This window comes from Carassius carassius, chromosome 21, assembly GCF_963082965.1.
Source record: "Carassius carassius chromosome 21, fCarCar2.1, whole genome shotgun sequence".
Taxonomy (NCBI): domain Eukaryota; kingdom Metazoa; phylum Chordata; class Actinopteri; order Cypriniformes; family Cyprinidae; genus Carassius; species Carassius carassius.
The window spans coordinates 21848075-21870827 of record NC_081775.1 but is presented as its reverse complement, the minus strand read 5'-3'; the positions used below and the strand labels follow the sequence as shown (position 1 = coordinate 21870827).

The following is a 22753-nucleotide window of genomic DNA, read 5'->3' as shown; positions in this document are numbered from 1 at the left end:
AAAAGTTGATCAAAGTTTTCCTAAGACTTTCAAAGGTTTCCTAAGGTTTTAGGACAACTTTGATTAAAGGATTTGATCCACTTCAAATGTTGACCAGAATATAATAAAATGGAAAACAGTTACTCAAAATAAAAATAAATAAAATAAAAAATAATATTTCACAATATTGCGTTTTTTACTGTAGGCATTCAGGCATTTTTTTCTCCTTAGTTAATAATAATAATAATACATTTAATTTGTATAGTTTTTGACAGTGGCAGATGTAAAAATTGATGTAGCTTCAAGGTCAATTCTAGGGGGATTACTTATGTTTTTTGTTACAGTTGGGGGACTGACAAGTAAAATCTCTGTTTTTGTTAAATTCAGGCTGAGAGAGTTGGTGCTAAGCCAGGTTTTTAACTCACTGATACATGACAAAAGAATAGTGGTCTGGTGAATCTGGTGAATGAGTCAGGTTGACAAGAAGTATATATATCTGATTGGCATACTGTAGCAGTGGTATTGAAAACTATGATGATAAATAATTTGTCCGTGGGGGATAATATAAATGATAAATAATAAGGGCCATAGAACTGAGCCCTGTGGCACACCCTGTTTAAAATGGACAGTGGGAGATTTGTAGTTATGCATGGGGATGAGGTACAGTCTGTCCGTCAAATAAGAGGAAAACCAGGCTAATGCAGCTCCTGAGATGCCAGTCTCTGAGAGGCGCATGAGTAGTAGCTTATGACAGAGACAGACAGTGTCAAAAGCTGAGCTAAGGTCGAGTAATAAGAGTATGGAAAGGTTGCCCAAATCACCAGAAAGAAGGAGGTCATTTATAACCCTTACTAGTGCAGTTTCAGTACGGTGTTGCGAACGAAAACCTGACTGAAATACATCAGTGTTTATTGCGAGCTAGAAATGACTGCAACTGAGTGGCAACAACCTTTTCCATGATTTTTGAAACAAACAGTAGTTGAAAAACTGGGCCATAATTAACGTAGTCAGCTGGGTCCAGAGTTGGATTTTTGGGAATAGGAGTAACAGCAGCGGTTTTGAGTGATACTGGAACAGTGGCAGAGGTAAAAGACATGTTTACAAGATGTGAGATAGGAACAGAAATAACAGAGGTACAGTGTTTCAAAAGAAACGTTGGTGCAGGGTCAACACGGTACACAGAAGAATTGGATTTCAGTATTATTTCATTAATTAGGGTGGGGTTTGTCAAGGAGAAGCTAGTTTGAATTAGTTATCTTACTTCTCGCATTTTATTTTTTGTTTTGAACTGTGCCATTAAATTGCTTTTGGTGTCCATCTACATCTTTCCTTTTCTTTTATGGTGAGCTGATTTTTATTTCATTCTTGACAACATGACTCAATGACTTTTCGTGCCTGTTCAGTGTCAAAACATACCGCAAAGCGATTAGATTATTTTTTTAGAGAGGGTGGAGGGCTTGAAATATTAAAACAACTTGCAACACATTTAGGTTTTTTTTATAGTGAAATGCACTGAATTAATTATAGTAGAAGAAACCTCTAGAATCGTTTTCACCTTCTCACCCAATTAACTACAGTCCTGTCTCAGTCTCACTGCAAACTGATTTTAACATTTTCCAGCTCATGACTTCAACAGCTAATTGAAAAGCGTGTTTACTGACAACTCTCTGGACACAGGCTGAGAAAGCGTTAAGTGGAGAACAGGAAAGCAGAATTATCAGGGGCTTTAAAGAGGTCGGTCTGTGCCACTGAAGGAAGGAGCAACAGTCTCTTATGTCCCGGATAATCCAGTTCACTTGGACTTCTGGGTTTCAGCCAAGCCTCAAAATACTCCCCCAGATACCAGAGAAACTTGCCAAGGCTGCTCCCAGTACCTCAAAGCATGTCACACACATACACATTTCTGAGGTTTGGGGGGTGGGGGGTAATGGGGGCTACTCAATTCAGGCACCAGGCTTGTGTTTCTTCAGTAACAAGAGAAATAGCAGTCTCACATGTGCATTTGCAGACTTTACTTAACCATTAACAGAAAAAATTATATTATCCATCTTCTCAAAGACACTTAGGAGAAATTCACTTAAAATAAATTTGTGCATCATGATAGTTGTCACAATACAGAAGGAGAACTCGGGGAGATAGACAGGTAAGTGTAATCACTTTATCTACAGCTTGGTGCCGAGGGGGGAGATGCAGAGCAAACGGTGAGTAACTGAAGAGTTTTTGAGAATGGCTGGACTTAGCTCAGGTTGATGACTGATCCTTGTATCTTTTTACCGGTCCGACAGATGATGCAGATGGTGAAGACAGGCGGGTAACAGGTAAAGAGTCCAGGTAAGTGAGTCAGTTAAGGAGTAACAATGTTTCTTTTCCTCTTTGCAGCTTGGCAGGCTAAAGATAGATGTCTGGATGTGAGAATGCAGGTGAGTAAGAAAGGAATCAGGTATGGGTAAACCTTGACAAGATCCAGACAATTAGGGTGTGAAAAGTGATTGCTTATATTTAGTAGGTGATGAGGTGAATGGTTGCAGGTGTGCTGATTGGGGATCCGGTGCAGGTGTGACATAGGGGAGGAAAGGTGAATGTCCTGAAGCTGTGACAGGAAACAGACAGGTAAATAAGGATGTGCACCTCCAGGGTGGTGCCAGCAACTCAGTGAGACATGGTGGCATCGGAAGTTTGGTAGGCCATGGAGGCTCCGGCCATTCGGGAGACCCTGGGGCAAGCTTTGGAGGGTGCTCTGGAGGAGTGGTTACTGGAGGGTGCTCTGGAGGGAACGACCACCAGAATAAAAGAGTTGAGGTTAGGGATTTGAATTTCATGGAAGGAATGGTTTTCTTGGCCAAGACTGGGGAAGTACTCTCCATAGCAGAAGGAACATCTCTTTTGGCCATGACAAGGGAAATTGACAGAACGACACTCCTGGACATGACTGGGGAATTTCTTTCCATTGAAAGAGGAACAGCTCTCCAGGCCGGGACAGGGAAACTGGTTTTGATTAAAAAGGGAACGACTTATTCCAACTAAAGAAGGAATGGATCTCCTGGTGCGATGAGGGGACTTAATCCGACTGAAGAAGGAATGGATCTCCTGGCCATGACAAGGGGACTTAATCCAACTGAAGAAGGTACAGCACTCCTAGCCATGACAAGGGAACTGGATCCAACAGAATATAGAATGGCACTCCTGACCGTGATAGGTTAGCTGATACTTACAGCGAGGGGAATGGCTCTCCTGGCCATGGCAAGAAATTTAATCTGACTGAAGGGGGAACGCCACTTCTGGACGTGACGAAGGGACTTAATCTGACTGAAGAAGGAATGGCACTCCTGGCCATGATAGGGTAGCTGATTCTTACAGCAAGGGGAACAGCTCTCCTGGCCGTGTGTCTAGATCTTAGATCATTGGCAGGAGCCTTTACTGGACTCTGGTCAAAGGCTGGGGCCTGTACTGGATTCTGATCAAAGACTGGAGCCTGCTTTGGTCACCTGTCAGGGGCTGAAGCCAACATTAGACCTTGCTCTGAGGCTGAGTCCGACACTGAGCTCTGGTCGAGGACTGGAGAATGCTCTGGATTCTGGTCGGGAGCTAGAGCCATCTCTCAACTCTGGTCAGGGGCTAGAGCCATCTTTCGACACTGGTCGTGGGCTAGAGCCATCCCTCGACACTGGTGGCGGGCTTGAATTTATCTGGAGCTGCACTCTGAGATGGTTGCATGGTCTGGATGGAATTCCCGTACAGACTTTTGGACTGAAAGTAAACTTGGAGTTAGATGAACACAACCAACAATTTTATATGGGTGGTAATAGTGATACTAAAAATGTTGACATGAATTGCTGTTCACAATAATATATTGTGACATATTTCTGATTGAAATGTAATTATTGTAAAATACAAAATATAGGGTGGAATTTGTTATGATCAATTCCTGATGGATAGAAAAGAATTCTATAATGAGATATTCAGACTGAATGAGTCGTGCAATGATTAAAATAACAGCTAAATTGCTTTTGAATTTTGATTAATGTGATCTGAAATGACGTCAACAAACGAGCAAAAATTATTCAGAGTAAAACTACGTTTTTATTTCTGACGATTTAAAGTTGGTGTTAAAAATACGATTCCCTAATGTTAAACTAAATCATCAATGAAGGAATTGGGCTTTAATCTGTGTTGCCCCAGAAATAAATTATTTTCACTCTACTTACACTTGAGAGGAATAATATTTTAGCACCCAACTCTGCTGAAATGAGCTTTAGTTCACCACTAGAGGATCATATTTTAACACCAACTGTAAATCCACAGCAATAGACACTCTACCTCTGTCAAGAGACATGTTGTTTTACCAAATCTATCCCATCGAGGGCTTGCATTTTAACACCTAAAACATCATTTCACAAGACACAAGTCTGAAATGGAACTGTCTGTGGAAACCTTTCAATGTCCAGGTCCTCAGTGAGATAAATGGTATTTCAGCAATGTTTCTTTTGCACGTATTGTTACAAATTGTTCCAGTTCAAATTGAAGTGCACACACTTAGTACCTCCTTCAGATAAGGAGTCATTGAAGACCCCCTCCATGACCTGGCAGCTGCTCCCATCTCCTCCACAAATGCGGCAGCGATCTTCCCGAACATCCGAGCCTAGGATCCGGTCACATCCCACGTGCTGCAGATACATATGTACATTAAGAGGGGTCAGGGGTTACTATTTACCAGCAAAAAGAAAAGAAAATTTTGCAAATATTACACTAAATGCATGCATTGTCTGTGCAAATTTAAATTATAATCTTTATTATAATTATAATCACTTACATGTAATATTACATACAGTTTTATTACATTTATGTCATGGATTTAGCCGATCTCATGTAAAGTTCAGTTTACTGATTTTCAGCCCTAATACACTGATTGGACAAAGCAGACATAGCATAAGTGTAACAATAAGTGATCTAATTGTGCTTTAGCATTCTATTTGAAGCTTGAAATCTTCAGTCTCTAATCACTGATTTCATGGATTGCATGGGGGAAAAACTATCTTTCAAAATTCACACCTATTCATTCTTATTACTATCCATAATACTGTAAAATGTTCATCATCAGTAAATATGTCTATTCTGACTTAATCTGAGTGTTCCTGTAGCTCAAGTGGTAAAGCATTGTGCTATCAAGCGCAATGTTGGGGGTTCGATTCCCCGGGAACACATGATAAAAAATTGATAGCCTGAATGCACTGTAAGTCGCTTTGGATAAAAGCGTCTGCTAAATGCATAAATTTAATTTAATTTAATGTCTATTTGTATACTTTTAAATTTTGCATTATTTAATTTTATTATGATGTGTCTTCTTGTATTTATGTGTGCACTAGAAGCTTCATTACCAGGAAAATCTGTGTGCAAGCAGTTAGCAGTAAAGCTCTTTTTGATTCTGATTCTCCTAAGTTTCTTTTTTCTGTCCCTCAGAGGAAAGTAAGTCAAGGGCTCAGATGGGTTTAACATATTTAACTAATCACATGTATTAACATGTTACTTTTGACAGCCCTAAAAGAAACATCAATGTTTGACATTTAATCTCAAGAGCAATCCCAGAGTTTGAGATATCACATTCCATTTTCACTGACATTGCGCAAAGCAACTGCAAGATTCTCCAAAGGGGCTAAAGCTGCAAAAAATCCAGACCATTAATGTAGAAACCAAAGAGTCCCTGCTGTCAGTATGTAAAAGGTAACACAAAAAATGAACTCAGTAACCGGTGGACCTGAGACTTTCCAAATCCAGGCCCATTTAACTTCACAAAAATCCCACTAAAGCTCCAAAGACTCTTGTTGACCTGGCCTAGATTCCATAACCTCCAAATGTGTGACCTATTTCCTCACAACAACAATGGTAAGTCAGTGGCCGCTCAGAGCAGGTCAGGCATGTCTTCTGCTGGACCAAATAGAGCCGAGCTTTGGGACGCATGGTTATACAGGCTGTTTTTAATGCCTTGTGCTTCAAAGCTCTTGCTTTCATAATCAAACCCTTATTGTTTGGAAGCTAAGCCACCATGAGGCTGCAAACACTACTTTGATTTCCCTCCCTGCTGTTCTTCAGTTTTTATATGCACAATAAATAAGAAAGCAGAGAAACAAGTGAGGGAAGGAGATGGAGGAAGCGAGCAGGGAAGGAAAGAAATGGAGAAAGGTTGAGAGCTGACGGCAGGGAGGAAGGGAGAAGTCGCTGTGATCATGTTCAGCTGCGTGTACTAAGGACAGATGGATCTGGGGGGTCATAGAGTTCTTGCAGCATTCAGAGCAGAGCAGAACGGGGCTGGACTGAGCTGAACTGTTGATAAAAACAACCACTGGTCTAGACAACAGCGCAAAGATAAACCAGCCCAACTCGCTCAAAAAGCCACATATGCAGCCTGTCCTGTGCAGTACAACAAAACAAAACAGAAAATAAAGTACGAACAAGCAACATATTTTAAGTTATTTTCACACTTTGTTTGATTGTTTGCGCCAAACCATAGTTCAGTTCCAGCTCTCTCCAGCTGGTCTCTTTTCACATTGCACTTCAATGTACCACTATGAGCATTAACGGCAGCTGTTTACCACAGTAAATAGCAAATGATTCGGATGAGTATTTGCCAACTTCAATGTTTTATTCATGTTTTTGTCACTTTTAATTTTCTAACAAAACATGATACAGAACAGCACTTGCTTTTAGCTGCTGTGAATGTATTACCAAAGGTCATGTATTTATAGGTGCCACCACAAAAGATTTATTTTCTTTTATTCATTCATTCATAAATGTATGTACAATTATTATTATTATTTGTGAAAACAATTTTTTTTACATTTAATGAAAAATATAAATAAATAGGATCATTCATAATAATAATTAGTAGTGCACTCTAAAAAATACTGGGTTCTTTTATTTTAAACAAAATGCTGTGTTCAGCCGGTTGGGTCATTTTATTGGTTTATTTTGTATATTTTTACCCAGCTTGTTGGGTCATTTTATTGGGTTACTTTAACGCTGGGTTATTTTTTTCTACCTAACCACTGAATTGACCCTGTCTATGGTTAAACTTCTCAACAACTCAACAACCAATCAATAATGTTATCCTTAACAGTTAGTGAAAAATGTGGTGAAGAGCAGCGGAGTCTTAACAGTTCCGAGCTCTAATTAAATCCAGGATGCTCTATATTGCTATAAAATGTGTTAAGAGATTGGTGGATCTATGTGTCAAGAGGGATTTTTCTCTTCTGTTCTGTCTCTTGCTCTGGCAGAAGTTCAAATCCACAAAAACTGGAAAAGTCTATTGTAAGAAAACTGCCATGTGAAACCTCTCAGATACACATACTTAAAAAAAGAGAGTATGTAACTGTCTCACCTTACACTCGCCATTGACACAAACGTCCAGAGAGTCGTCCCTGCAAGGTGTGCCATCCACCACAGCTGGAGCGCGCTCAGTGTAGAAGTTATAGCCCTCTGCCAGGCAGTTCAGAGAACATGACTTCACTCCACCTGTAGCCAAAATGTGCAAATCATCACACCTCAACATTCAAGAGAAATTTATTCAGAAACATGTTACATACTAAAAGTGTTGGCAGATACTCATTAAAACGAGTCTCAAAATAAACATGCAACAAGACAAAGGAAACTAGTTATGCTAAACATCATCTAAACTAACTGACCTATCTTCATGGGACATCATAAAAAGTGTACATTTGGTACATGGGAGAGAAATGTAATATGACACACACTAATGCTAATGCCATTATGCTCTTGTTGCTTGTACAGAACTGACTCCTCATGTCTTATGCATTGTTAATTTTACAACATTACACAACGGCAAAACAAACTTGAAAACAAACTGTTGGCAAATTCGCTCCACACTTTAATGTGCCTCCAACAATGGAGACATGTGAACAGCGTATTTCATGCAGCCAAACAGAGCATTACAACTATACTAACTCTGTGGGATGGCTGCCAGCACTCTGTAGAGCTCCATGGCTGCATGTGGTATTTTAATGAGCTTGTGGGGTTTATGTAAGTTAGTTTATTCTTCCACTGCTGTTACATCCTTTAGCAGCAGAAAGGGAGGGGGGTCCGGGACACATTTTAGATGGTTTGCTTATAGATAAAGCAGCTGAAACGCATATACACACACTTGCTTTATTCCCCTGTCTTCTCTGTAACTGCCCTACAAATTTGAGGAACAAAGAATAAAGCACGATGGAGGGAAAAACAGCCTCTCCCAACACATTCCCTGAGAGACAAAGAAAAAATCATGCAATCTCACATGATGGGTGAGGAAAGAAGAGTAAGAGGAGACTGATGGAATGGAAGCCTGTCTGAAATCAAAAGTATCAATCAAAAGTTTGGGGTCTTCTCATACGAATCTATAAAGCTCATCCAGGGTGCATTTACTTAAATCAAAAATACAGTAAAAACAGAAATATATTTTCAAATGGTAGTGTATTACTGTGATGCAAAGCTAAATTTTCAGGAGCTATTACTCCATTTTTGGTCATATTATCCTCTAGAAATCATTCTAATACGCTGATTTGGTGCTCAAGAAACATTTCTGATTACTATCAATGTTAAAAATAGTTGTGCTGATTAATATTTTTGTGGAAACCATGATACATTTTTGAAATCATGATTCTATCAAAAACAGCATTTATTCGGAAAAGTGTTTATTGCATTTATTTGCCAAAAATTCTGCAACATTACAAATATGTTAACACATTTGCTCAATTTATTGCATCTTTGCAAAAAAAAAAAGTATTAGTTTACAGTTTTTTCTGAATGCTTAAGCGCTAATCGTGATTCTTGTAGCACAATTTCTAAAACTATTAATACGTATAGCAAAACCACTCACTGAGTTGGCAAAACTAAAAGCACAAACACTGCTTTGCACTCAGTTTGCAATTTTGTAACACACACTTTGCAAAACTGTAGGCACAATTCACTGCACAACACTCTTTTTGCATAACTTTAAACAAAACTCACTGCTTACACTCAATTACCAAATTTCCAACACACTCCTAGCAAAATTATACACATGTATGGCTATCATTAACACTATTTTGCCAACTGTCTGGCACACTTTCACATGTGAAAACTGTTTTAGATAATTAGTTCACTTTGCAATCAGCCTAAGCACTATAAATAAGCCACAGGTAAGCTGTCTGTGTGGAGTACAATGGAAGGAGCAGTAAGAGTGAGAAGAGTGAGAATCAGAGGAGGCCGGGGGAGAGGATGTGGAGGTGAAGAAGTTGGAGGAAGAAGAAGTGGTGGTGAAGAAGCGAGAGGGTTAGAGGAAGTTAGAGGAAGAGGACAAGGAGGAGCAAGAAGAGGACGAGGAGGGGAAAGGGGAAGGGTAAGAAGAGTAAGAAATAGAATAACTGATGACATCAGAGCTACAATAGTGGACCATGTCATCAACCATGGGATGACCCTGAGGGAAGCTGGCCAATGGGTTCAGCCTAATTTGAGCCGCTACACTGTGGCAAGCATCATTAGGACATTTCGAAATGAGAATCGGTAAGTACTTTGTAGCACTGCCATACTCTAATGAGAAACACAACAGTACCATACATGCAAAAATACTGAAATTGTTACTTTACAGAATTGCTAGACGTCCAGATGTTAGGGGCAGAGGAAGAATGTTCACTCCAGAGCAAGAGACCCATATAGTAAACATGCTGATTGCCAATAATGCAATAAGACTGCGCGAAATACAGCAGCGCATAATTGATAATGACACCATCTTTCAAAATATACACAGTGTAAGCATTTCTGCACTAAGTCGTGTACTTGCGCGCCACAGAATAAGAATGAAGCAAATTTATAAAGTTCCTTTCGAGAGAAACACAGAACGTGTAAAGCAACTGCGATATGACTATGTGCAGGTAAGCTATAGTGTCATTGGTTCTGAATTTGGAAGTGCATACTGTAGTGCTGTGCATGGGCCTGATGTGTTGCATTTGTTTTGTCTTGTCCAGACAGTGATGGAACTAGAAGCAGATGCCATGGGACATGAGCTACTTTTTGTAGATGAGGCCGGTTTTAACCTCAGTAAAACCAGGAGACGTGGCAGGAACATTACTGGACACCGTGCCATCATCAATGTCCCAGGACAACGTGGTGGTAACATAACCATGTGTGCAGCTATAAGCCAAAATGGTGTTGTTCACCATCATGCAACCATAGGCCCATACAACACTGCACACATTATTGCATTCCTGAACACCTTACATGACATGCTCACTGTTCAGAGACCAGAGCATACCCGATATGTCATCATATGGGACAATGTTAGTTTCCATAGGGCTGCTTTGGTCCGCAACTGGTTTACAGACCACCCATCCTTCATGACACTCAACCTCCCTCTATACTCTCCATTTGTGATGAAAATAACAAGAGGATGCAAGGTGCAAGTAAACAAGGTTTAATAAATGAAAGTCAGAATAAAGACACAGGTCGGGGACAAACAATCAAGTGGTGGTTGAAGCAGGGACGAGATGGCGATCCGGTGGTGGTGCGGTGAAGAGCGTGTAGAGTAACCCAGGAACCGTGAAACATCCAGACGACACGAGGAACTGACGAAATCCAGACGACACGATAAACTGATGAAATCCAGACGACACAAAGAACTGGGCTGACGAGACACGAGAACAGGACACACACCGAGGAACAACCACAACGATCTGACAACATGAGAGGGAAATTACTGGCATATAAAGGGAGGTGAAATCAACGACAGCTAGTGACACTAATCAACACAACGAGTAACCACACCCACACAATTACACTCACGCAGACACCTCAGTGTGAGACAGCTGTTACGCCTGCCTGTTTACCCCTACTGGCTCTGCTACACAGTGCAGACGTTAGTTGGGCAACAGGTGTATTCCATCCCTAATTAACTCACCATAGGTATAAAGACCTGTGACTTGGAGTGAGAGGGCTGTTTTTCTCTCACTTATTTCCTTTGTGTCTTTGTTTTTCCATATTTATTTCTAGTGCCAGGTATTGTTTATTTAGTAACCACACGTGTGTGTTTTTCCCCTAGACGTCGTTTTTTTTTTATTGTTTAATACTGGTTTTGCTTGATTTGTTAATAAATTGTTTTTTGTTAAAGCATTTGGTTGTTTGCCTCTTTTATGTTGCGGTATATGAGCCAGCCGTAACATAAAAATGGGGCCTCGTCCGAGATTTTTGAGCATTTGTTTTTGAGGGAGTATTTTATTGTCTCTTCAGGATTTCTTGTAATGATCGGCTTTCACTCCGGTTAGTTAGAGTGTTTCAGCTGGGCTGCTCGTGAGCGGTCCTTCCATCGGAACGCTGTTTGTTGTTTTGTTGATTTTGTTTTGTATTTTATTTGGAGTTTGGAAGGAAATCCTGGGTGGGGGTACGCTTCTCGCGCAGCTGAACTCATTTGGAGAACGGTTGTTACGAGGTTCAGCGTTTCAAGTCGCCTCGAGCCCGGCAGTCCTTTGAAGACTAGTTAGGATAGTTAGTTTCAACAGGCAGGCATATCGGAGATGAAAAGCCAATGGAAATCCTGGTGAGTACTTTATATTTCTCCCTGGTGTTTGTTTAGTTTGATCATAAAGAGAGCATGTTTTCGCGTGTGGTTATGTGCTAGGTTTGCCAATTTATATAGGAAGTTGATGTTTGTGTAGAACGGTTAAAATATCAAATTTGATTCGGTTACACGAAGATCTTGCGTTGGGGACAATAGAGTTGATAGATGAGTAAATAAGTTTGTCACAGCTAGTGTAGCCTGAGTATGACCGATTGTTATTTACTGTGAGTAAATTAACACTGCATTGAGTGGTTATGCAGGGGTTTTCCTATTGTAATTGAGCATTGATTTACATTTACATCATTTGGGCTTAGGCTGTTTTCTGGCACTTTTGTTTTTTGGAGTTTTTATTAAATTATTTTGGATTTGTTGTGGTCAATTAACAAGTCTTCATTGTGTGAATTGTATGTTAAGTCCAAAATGACTTCCATTCAGGGATTGAGTGTAGAACTTTCTGAGAAGTTTCTAGATAGGTGCACCAAAGAACAACTTTTAGAAATCGCAGAGAGTCATGCAATCATTTTGACGGGAACTGATAAGAAGCGCAAGGAGGATTTGTTAGGAGCTGGTAAAAGCCAGTTGATAGCCAAGGGAATTCTGGTTGTAGGAGATGAAGCTGGTCTTGGTAAGGCAGCATATCCACTGGTTGGGAGAGATTTAATTTCCATAGAGAAACAAACCCAGTTTGAAACTGAGAGACTATCGTTTGAAGGTACTCAAGCATCAGAAGATAGGGAATGGGAAAAACGTTTTCAGTTAAAAAAATTCGACTTTGAACATGAGCGTGAGCGTACACAATTTGAGCTGAGAAAGTTAGAGTATGCAAGTGAGAGTGAACGTGAACATAGGCAGTATGAGATGAGGAAGTTAGAACTTGAACTGGAAGTAAAAAAAGCGGAAGTTTCAAAATCCGTTCAGGTTGTGCATTCTTCATTTGATGTTGGTCGAAACATTAAGATGGTGCCCCCATTTTGTGAACGTGATGTAGACAAGTACTTTGCCCATTTTGAAAGAGTTGCTTCTTCTCTAAAATGGCCAGAAGAAGTCTGGACTCTACTTCTGCAGTGTGTTCTGACAGGGAAGGCTCAGGAAGTGTTTTCTTCTCTTTCTGAAGAGGAAAGTGTAGATTTCAAACAAGTCAAAACAGCCATTTTGAGAGCGTATGAGTTAGTACCAGAGGCTTATCGCCAACGATTTTGTGGTTATAAAAAACCTGAAAGACAAACATATGTTGAATTTGCTCGGGAAAAAGAGGTTGCGTTTACAAGGTGGTGTCAGTCTCAGAAAGTAGAAACCTTGAACCAGTTAAGGGAGTTAATTCTTGTGGAAGAATTTAAAAACTGTGTACCAGGGTCTGTGTCTACTTATTTGAATGAGCAGAAGGCTCTTACATTAGCTAATGCGGCTGTGTTGGCTGATGAATTTGTTCTGACTCACATAGTTTCTTTTCCTGATAGAGGTTCAAGTGATCAGAGTAGAAAGTTATTTCGGAATCGTTGGACGCCTCCATTGAGTACATCGAACACAGTGGCAAGTGTGCCCCCTGTTAGTCAGAATTTTTCATCAGATAAGAAGGGTAAGGTGATCTGCTTTTACTGTCACAAAGTAGGGCATAAAATATCTGAATGTAATGCTTTAAAGAAGTCTGCCAAGCCAGTCGGATTGGTTGGACTTGAACCGCTGGAGATTCATGCTCACCAACAGAATTCTGAGATTAGGAAGGGGATCTCGAAACCGGTAGATGTCGGGGATAATTATACTGAGTATGCTCCATTTATTACTAACGGCTTTGTGTCTTTGCCAGGACAAGAAGAAAAAGTTTCTTTGAGGATCCTGAGAGACACCGGAGCTTCTCAATCATTCTTGCTAGACTGAGTTCTTCCACTCTCAGGTCGGACTGCGACTGGGAAGGATGTATTGATTAGGGGGATAGAAATGACTTTCTTAAAAGTTCCCTTACATAAGGTACATCTTATCTCTGATCTTGTAACTGGTGATGTGATTGTGGGAGTACGGGCTTCCCTTCCTGTGCCAGGGGTTTCTTTCATCTTGGGGAACGTCAGTTTGCTAAGGCTTTGCGACAATTGAAAATCAGTCATAATATTTCCAGTGCATATCACCCTCAGAGTCAAGGGGCCCTCGAAAGATTTCATCAGACCCTGAAGTCATTGCTACGGTCATACTGTGTAGAGCTTGGTTCCGATTGGGAGGATGGGCTGCCTTGGCTGCTTATGGGAGTTAGAGAGGTTACTCAGGAGAGCATTGGATTTAGTCCAAATGATCTGGTATTTGGTCATGAAGTTCGTGGTCCTACTGCGGTTTTAGCTGATAACTGGATTCCTTCTGAACCCTCCCAAAATGTTTTGGACTTTGTGAGTGGTTTTCGATATCGGCTGCATGAGGCTCGAGCAATTGCTCAGAGGAAACTGGGAAAGTCACAGAGTAAGATGGAGAGGTTGTTTAACAAACAAGCAGTGGCTCGGAAATTTCAGGTTGGAGACCAAGTACTAGCTTTGTTGCCACTTGTAAGTAATCCTTTTCAAGCCCGTTTTGCGGGTCCTTATCCAGTCCTCAAATGCCTTTCCGGACAGAATTATCTTTTGAAAACCCCAGAAAGACGCAAGGGAGTACAGGTTTGCCACATAAATCTTTTGAAGCCTTATTTTCCTCCTGCATCTTTTGTGGGGTTAGTAACCACTGTGTCAGATGATTCTTCACATTTGAGTGGGGAGGGAACTTCTTTTTCAGAGAGTTCCTCCTTGAATTGTATGGGGGATGATTGCGTTAATTTTCCTTCTCGAGGAGTTGTCGAAGGACGATTGAATAACTCTGAGATGTATTCAAAATTGGCCCATCATTTACCCCATCTATCTCCCTCTGAGAAAAACGACATTCTTAAGTTAGTGGAGTCCTTTCCTCACTTATTTTCTGATGTGCCTACTTGCACTACAGTGATTGAACATGACATTGATGTGGGTTCTGCTTTACCAATTAGGCAGCATGCGTATAGGGTAAACCCTAGGAAACGGGACTTGTTGAAAAAGGAGGTGACTTACTTATTAGATCATAATTTGGCTGAGTCCAGCTTTAGTGCTTGGAGTTCACCTTGTCTCCTTGTAAATAAGCCAGATGGATCCTACAGATTTTGTACAGACTATCGCAAGCTTAATTCTATCACTAAGCCTGACTGCTATCCTTTACCCCGAATAGATGATTGTGTGGATAGAGTGGGGTCTGCGAAGTTTGTGATCAAATTTGACCTTTTAAAAGGGTACTGGCAGGTTCCACTGACTGTTAGAACAAAGGAACTGTCTGCATTTGTGACACCTGACGACTTTCTCCAGTACTGTGTTATGCCATTTGGGGTTCGAAATGCTCCAGCCACCTTCCAGCGCCTTATAAATAAGGTGTTGTCTGGTTTATCTGACTGTGATGCTTATTTGGACGATGTGGTTTTGTATAGTTCATCTTGGTCAAATCACCTAGTCCAAATAAGGGAGTTATTTGTTCGTTTGACTGAGGCTTCTTTAACTTTAAATTTGGCAAAATGCGAATTTGGAAAAGCTACTGTTACCTATTTAGGTAAAATAGTAGGAAATGGACATGTTCGCCCCATTGAAGCCAAGATTGAGTTCATCTGTGCTTTTCCAGTGCCTACAAATCGCAAAGAATTGCGTAGGTTTCTAGGAATGGCCGGATATTATCGTGGGTTTTGCCCAAACTTTGCCTCTATTGTAGCACCCTTGACCGATCTTATAAGTACGAAAGTATCCTTTAATTGGACCACTATTACCCAACAGGCATTTGAGGGAGCCAAAGCACTGTTGGCTAGTGCTCCTGTGCTCGTTGCGCCAGATTTTTCTCAGCCTTTTTGTTTAGCTGTCGACGCCAGTGATACTGGAGCTGGAGCTGTTCTCCTACAGAGAAGTCAGGATGGAGTAGAACATCCAGTCTGTTATTTTTCAAAAAAATTCAATGTCCATCAGCGGGTTTACTCTGTTGTGGAAAAGGAGACTCTTGCTCTTGTTTTGTACATCCAACATTTTGAAATCTATCTGGGATCGTCTGCAAGTCCAATCGTGGTTTATACTGACCATAATCCTCTGGTGTTTTTACACCGAATGAAGGATCGTAATCAGAGGTTAATGCGGTGGAGTCTCTTCTTACAACCATTTTCCCTGTACATTAAACACATCCGGGGCAGTGAAAATGTCATCGCTGATGCCCTATCTCGCGCATGAGGATATATCTTTTGGTGTTTCTCCTTTTTCCCTTTCTCTCTTCTCTTTCTATCCTGTTTCCTAGGGCCCAGGAAGCAGGAATTAGGAACCAAGTGGAGTGGGATAAATCGTGGAGAATGTTGCTGTTTTTTTGGGTTTTTTTTGCATTCCTTAGAGGAATACATTTTGTGGGGGAGGTGTTACGCCTGCCTGTTTACCCCTACTGGCTCTGCTTCACAGTGCAGACGTTAGTTGGGCAACAGGTGTATTCCATCCCTAATTAACTCACCATAGGTATAAAGACCTGTGACTTGGAGTGAGAGGGCTGTTTTTCTCTCACTTATTTCCTTTGTGTCTTTGTTTTTCCATATTTATTTCTAGTGCAAGGTATTGTTTATTTAGTAACCACACGTGTGTGTTTTTCCCCTAGACGTCGTTTTTTTTATTGTTTAATACTGGTTTTGCTTGATTTGTTAATAAATTGTTTTTTGTTAAAGCATTTGGTTGTTTGCCTCTTTTATGTTGCGGTATATGAGCCAGCCGTAACACAGCCAATTCATGAACCGTGACAGTACCCCGGGGCATGCGGATTAATGTGAGAATAAAACACGGGCTTGATTTTAGACACATGGAAGGCGGGGTGAATTCTCCTGTACGCCGGAGGAAGTTTGAGTCGGACTGCCACCGGACTAATAATTTTGGTGACAGGAAACGGGCCAATGAATTTGGGAGCTAACTTGTTAGACACGGAGCGGAGAGGAATAATCTTGGTAGAAAGCCACACTTTTTGACCCACGACATAAACGGGAGGCTTTGACCGGTGGCGATCGACCTTGGCCTTTATGCGCCCCCCTGCTTGGAGTAGAGTCTCAAGGGCTCTAGTCCAAGTAAGGCGGCACCTCTGGACGAATGCGTGAGCGGAGGGGACCGCAACTTCGAATTCCAGACTCGGAAAAATTGGTGGCTGGTAACCTAAACTACACTTAAATGGCGAGAGGCCCGTGGATGACACTGGCAACGAATTGTGGGCGTACTCCACCATAGAAAACTGTTGGCTCCAGGATGACGGATTCTTGGCAACCAAACATCGCAACATTCTCTCGAGGTCCTGATTGGCTCGCTCAGACTGACCATTGCTCTGGGGATGATAGCCTGAGGACAGACTGACCGTGGCCCCCCGTAATTTACAAAATTCTTGCCAAAATTTGGATACGAATTGGGAACCCCTGTCAGAGACCACGTTCATCGGGAGGCCATGTAACCGAAAGACGTGATCTATGACTGTGACCGCTGTCTCCTTGGCTGAAGGTAATTTGGGCAAGGGGATGAAATGTGCCGCCTTCGAGAACCGGTCCACTACGGTTAAAACAACTGTCATGCCATTAGAGGGCGGGAGGGCGGTGACAAAATCTAGAGCGATATGGGACCAGGGTCTCGAAGGGACAGGCAGCGGTCGAAGTAGCCCGTCTAGGGGTCGGTTAGATGTCTTACCAGTGGCACAGACTGAGCAAGCCAAAACAAATTGTGAATGTTGCGAGCCATTAGTGGCCACCAGAATCGTTGTTTAACTAGAAAACTAGTGCGAGTCACTCCTGGATAACAAGCCACGTTGGAGCAATGACCCCATCGAATAACGTCAGACCGTAACCCCTCCGGCACAAACAAACGACTCGGTGGGCAACCAGGTGGAGGCATTACCACTTCTAAGGCTGTCTTGACCTTCGATTCGACCTCCCATACCAGAGTGGAGATGACAACTTTCTCAGGTAAAATACACTCGAGAGTGACCGGGCGTTCGGATGGATCAAAAATATGAGATAAAGAGTTTGGTTTGATGTTTTAAGACCCCGGGCGGTAAAGGAGAACAAAATCAAAACGTCCGAAAAAAAGAGCCCACCGAGCCTGCCTGGAGTTGAGTCTTTTAGCTGATCTGATGTATTCAAGATTCTTATGGTCGGTCCAAACGATAAAAGGTACCCCAGTACCCTCTAACCAATGATGCCACTCCTCCAACGCTAACTTGACTGCAAACAACTCTCTGTTACCAATGTCATAATTACGTTCGGCAGGCGATAGTCGATGAGAAAAGAACGCGCAGGGATGCATCTTATCGTCTGAGGAAGCGCGTTGTGAAAGCACTGCTCCTACTCCCACCTCTGATGCGTCGACCTCCACCACGAACTGACGTGTGGGATCAGGGGTGACAAGAATGGGAGCCGAAACAAAGCGACTTTTGAGGTTGGTGAACACTGCCTTGGCAATGTTCGACCACCTGAACGTCGTTCAGGTGCGACCAGTTGGCTGAAGTTGCGAATGAAACACCGGTAAAAATTGGCGGACCCCAGAAACCGCTGTAGGGCCTTACGCGAATCTGGACTTGGCCAATCTACCACAGCCTTAACCTTGTCAGGATCCATGCGCACTCCCTCAGAAGAGATGATGTACCCTAGGAAGGGAACAGACTGTGCATGAAACGAGCATTTCTCCGCCTTGACAAAAAGCCCATTCTCTAACAGTCTCTGGAGCACTCGTCTGACGTGTTGAACGTGTTCCTGGAGAGACGAAGAAAAAATCAATATATCATCCATGTAAACATATATGAATTGATCTACCATGTCTCTCAACACGTCATTCACGAGTGCCTGGAAAACCGCTGGGCTGTTGGAAAGCCCAAAGGGCATAACCAAATATTCAAAGTGCCCCCTGGGGGTATTAAAAGCGGTTTTCCATTCATCCCCCTTCCTGATGCGAACCAAATGATATGCATTGCGTAAGTCCAGTTTCGTGAAAATGGATGCTCCCTGCAACCTCTCGAAAGCTGAAGACATCAACGGCAAAGGATAAGAATTCTTTACCGTGATGTTGTTCAGCTCTCGGTAATCAATGCAAGGTCGCAGAGAACCATCCTTCTTTCCAACGAAAAAGAACCCCACCCCCGCAGGAGAAGAGGAAGGCTGGATCCCAGAGGCCAGAGAATCAGAAATATATTTCTCCATGGCCTCCCTCTCGGGAACAGAAAGAGAGTAAAGTTTGCCCTTAGGCGGAGTCTTACCTGGCAGTAGATCTATCGCACAGTCATAGGAACGATGCGGAGGGAGAGGCGCAGCACGGGACTTACTGAACACTTCCTTCAGGTCGAGGTACTCCGCGGGCACGTTAGACAAATCCGTTGCCTTACTCTGAAACACAGAACCAGACACAGAGGGACAGGCAGACACTAAACAGGATACATGACAGTGGTTACTCCATGTGGAAATTGTGTTGGCCACAATAGTGCACCAGTCGACCCGGGGGTTGTGTTTTGAGAGCCACGGGTGTCCCAAAACCACTGGTGCAAGTGGTGAGTCCATGAGGAGGAACGAGAGGGTTTCTGTGTGATTGCCAGAAGTGATGAGGATGATACTTTCAGTGGAATGTGTAATCCGGGGAAGTTCTTGTCCATTGAGTGCGTTGACGGTGATCTGGTGCGAGAGAGGAGTAATGGGGATCTGAAGTTGAACAGCCAGTTTAAAGTCCATGAAATTACCCTCCGCTCCCAAATCCTGTAGTGCGTTGGTGCAGTGCGTCAACGTTTGCCATCTCAGTCTTACCGGGAGGAGGGTCGATGGTGGTGATGAGGTCTTCTCGGCGGAGATCCCACCGATAGTAGCCTCATACTTACCACCGGGCCTGCTCTTTTACCGGACAGGAGTGGATGAAGTGGCCTGCCCGGCCACAGTATAGGCAAAGTCCCTGGGATCTCCGCCTCTCGCTCTCCTCCCGGGAAAGCCGAGCTCTCCCTACCTGCATGGGCTCGTGATCGAATGCGGGGCTGACCGCGCTGGCACCATCGGGCTGGTGGTCCTCTGAGCTAGGCTGTGGACAGCTGGGGCGCGTCAGCCAGGTCACGCGATTCAGACGAGCATCCACTCTCAGGGCGAGTTCTTTCAGTCCGTTCAGCGTCTCTGGTAAGTCCATGGCGTAAATCTCCTTATGAAGGCGGTCAGCCAGCCCATGCAGGAACATATCCCACTGCGCTTCCTCGTTCCAACGGCACTCTGCAGCCAGGGTGCGGAATCTAATGGAAAAATCCGCCACCGAGCCTTCTCCCTGTCGCAGTTCGGCGAGTAATCTGGCCGCCTCCTTACCCGCCACTGAACGATCGAAAACTCTCCTCATTTCTTCGGAGAGTGCCTGGAACGAGGTGCAGCAGTTGTGTCCGTTCTCCCACACCGCCGTTCCCCAAAGCGCTGCTCTCCCTGACAGCATGGTTAATACAAATGCAACCTTTGTCTGTTCGCTCTGAAAGGTACGTGGCTGTAAAGCGAAATGCATGGAACATCTCGTGAGGAATGCTCTACAAAATTCAGGCTCACCTGAATATCCCTCTGCGTGGCTCTGGTCCCTCTGCTGCTTCAGGCGCTGGTGGTGGGGGAACGGGCGGCGTGGGGAGCGCAGTGGGAGTCCGTAGAAGTTGTACCTGTTGGGTAAGCTCGGACACCTGCTTCACGAGTGCTTGCACCGCACGACCTGTGCCTGAAATGTTCTCTTCTTGTTGGTCCATACGTGAGATGCTGTGAGCGATGAAATCCTTGAGCTGGGAAGTGCTGGCTGCATCCATGGTTTGGTCAGATCGTTCTGTGATGAAAATAACAAGAGGATGCAAGGTGCACGTAAACAAGGTTAAATAAATGAAAGTCAGAATAAAGACACAGGTCGGGGACAAACAATCAGGTGGTGGTTGAAGCAGGGACGAGATGGCGATCCGGTGGTGGTGCGGTGAAGAGCGTGTAGAGTAACCCAGGAACAGTAAAACATCCAGATGACACGAGGAACTGACGAAATCCAGACGACACGAGGAACTGACGAAATCCAGACGACACGAAGAACTGGGCTGACGAGACACACACCGAGGAACAACCACAACGATCTGACAACATGAGAGGGAAATGACTGGCATATAAAGGGAGGTGAAATCAACGACAGCTGGTGACACTAATCAACACAACGAGTAACCACACCCACACAATTACACTCACGCTGACACCTCAGTGTGAGACAGCCGATTCATGAACCGTGACACCATTCTTAAATCCCATCGAGGAGTTCTTCTCTGCCTGGCGCTGGACCATCATCCTCATCAACAGGTAGCCCTTTTACAGGCAATGGAGGAGGCATGTGGAGATATTGACCATGCATCATGTCAGGCCTGTATATGGCATTCAAGGAGATATTTTCCCCGGTGCCTTGGACTGGAGGATATCGCATGCGATGTGGACGAAATTTTGTGGCCGGACCTTTTTTTTTTTGTGAAATTACTATTTTGTGTTCTGACTTTGTCTTGGTTTTGATGAGTGTGAATAAACACCAATACTTGAAGTTTGGATCCTTGTATGTTTACATGACACTATGACAAAAGTATGACCTCAAATTGACATCTGTACACAGAGAAAGCAAAAGCCAGATGTGTTTTGTATTCATACCATCAGTGTGTAGTTGGCACATTGTGTGCTTAGTAGATGATGGCTTGTGTTTACTGTTTGATACGAAAACACCATTTTTACGAAGTTGTGAAGAGTTAATCTAGCTGTGTTCGCTTTTGCAAGAGAACTACAATGTTTTGATAATTGGGTGAAAGGTTTTCTTATTTGTGTGTAGAGTTTTGCAAAAATAGCCAATAGTTACAAAAAATGTGCTTAAGCAATCAGAAAAAACTGTAAGTAAAAAATATTACTTTTGAATGGTACTATACCTACAAACTAGTATTGTAGTCATCCAAACATTTCTTAGGTCAACTAGTTTTTCTAGATTAAATTTATTTTATCTAAATTAGACGTTTTATTACAGAAATGCATTTTTAATATTGATATTTTGAGTGTCTGTACTTAAATAGCATGCTAAAAGTGAATAATTTGCATGATTAAAAAAAAAACTCACAAATATTGCTTAGGAAATGGCTTCAAGTCAAACATTTTATGAACTACAGAGTTATTCTATGAACAATGTATTCTCTTCCATTCCTTCATGCTCTGTCCAGTTGTCTTTGAAAGCAAAGAGGCGTCTTATATAAATGCCACCCAAGAAATGGGGTCAGGTCAACCTGAACCAGCCAAACTATACAGTTGCTCCTTTTTTTTTTCAATTTGTTATTTAGTCATTAAAGGAACCAAGGGACTACTCAATTTGAAAAATATAGTTTGAACTTGCCTAACAGGTATTTAAAAAGTAAAGACTTAAAAAAGACACCAATGGTGGTAAAGAACAAAAGAGGAACATACTGTACTTTAATGTAGTGTCTAAAAGTGCAGAACTCACACGCTATACTTTTTATTAGTCATGTGACAGAGAACAGGGAGTTAAATGACTTCTTATCCCTCCTAGACTGGTACCAGTATGTGATTTTGTCCCTACTCTAGGCCTCCTTTATATTACGCTTGACAAGGTGGTGGGTCTGAACCCATTCCCCTTGCCTGTACCTGGCAGCGGTGGTGTTAAAACTGCGTAATCTCACTTTGGCTGCCCAAGACCCGCTTGCCTTATCAGTAGGATCACATCCACCACAGTTTTGATGTTTAATAATAACTCTTCCACTAAACGTGTTTTATAAACCTAAAGGGGGCAGTTTTTTGAGCTGCTGGCCAATTTTCTGTTAGTGTTGGACTAATTTGAAAAGGTCCTGGGTGCCTGTGAAAATATATACTGAAGCAGGCTTACGATGGAAACTGCATATCCCATGAGGCTTTGCTCTGGAAGGGCATAGGTATATTTTTGAGGTGGTTAGAAGGCTTCACTGGAGTGTATGGGTTTCAGGAGGTTCTGGCAAGACAGTGTACAACCAGAACATGACGAATTGAATAATGCAACTCACAATGCAATACGCTTGAGCTGAACTTCGGGAAAAAAAAGTGATAAAGCATGATTTTAGTCTTTCTGAAAGCATTACCTCAAACAGACTGCCAAAAGTTAACATTTCTCTGTATTTTATGTGGTTTTATTG

The 22753-nt window shown here is 42.5% G+C and overlaps 1 protein-coding gene across 2 annotated transcripts in view; it reads right to left on the bottom strand.

Annotated features, from left to right (window-relative positions):
* The window catches only part of LOC132097851 (A disintegrin and metalloproteinase with thrombospondin motifs 10-like), a 70433-nt gene that overhangs the window by 14188 nt on the left and 33492 nt on the right, over positions 1–22753 (bottom strand). For both annotated transcript variants that reach the window (XM_059503810.1, XM_059503809.1), the window contains 2 exons: positions 7352–7485; positions 4520–4643 (listed from right to left, as the gene is read on the bottom strand). In XM_059503810.1, coding sequence (XP_059359793.1) covers positions 4520–4643; positions 7352–7485 — 258 coding nt within the window. The remainder of the gene's footprint in view (positions 1–4519; positions 4644–7351; positions 7486–22753) is intronic.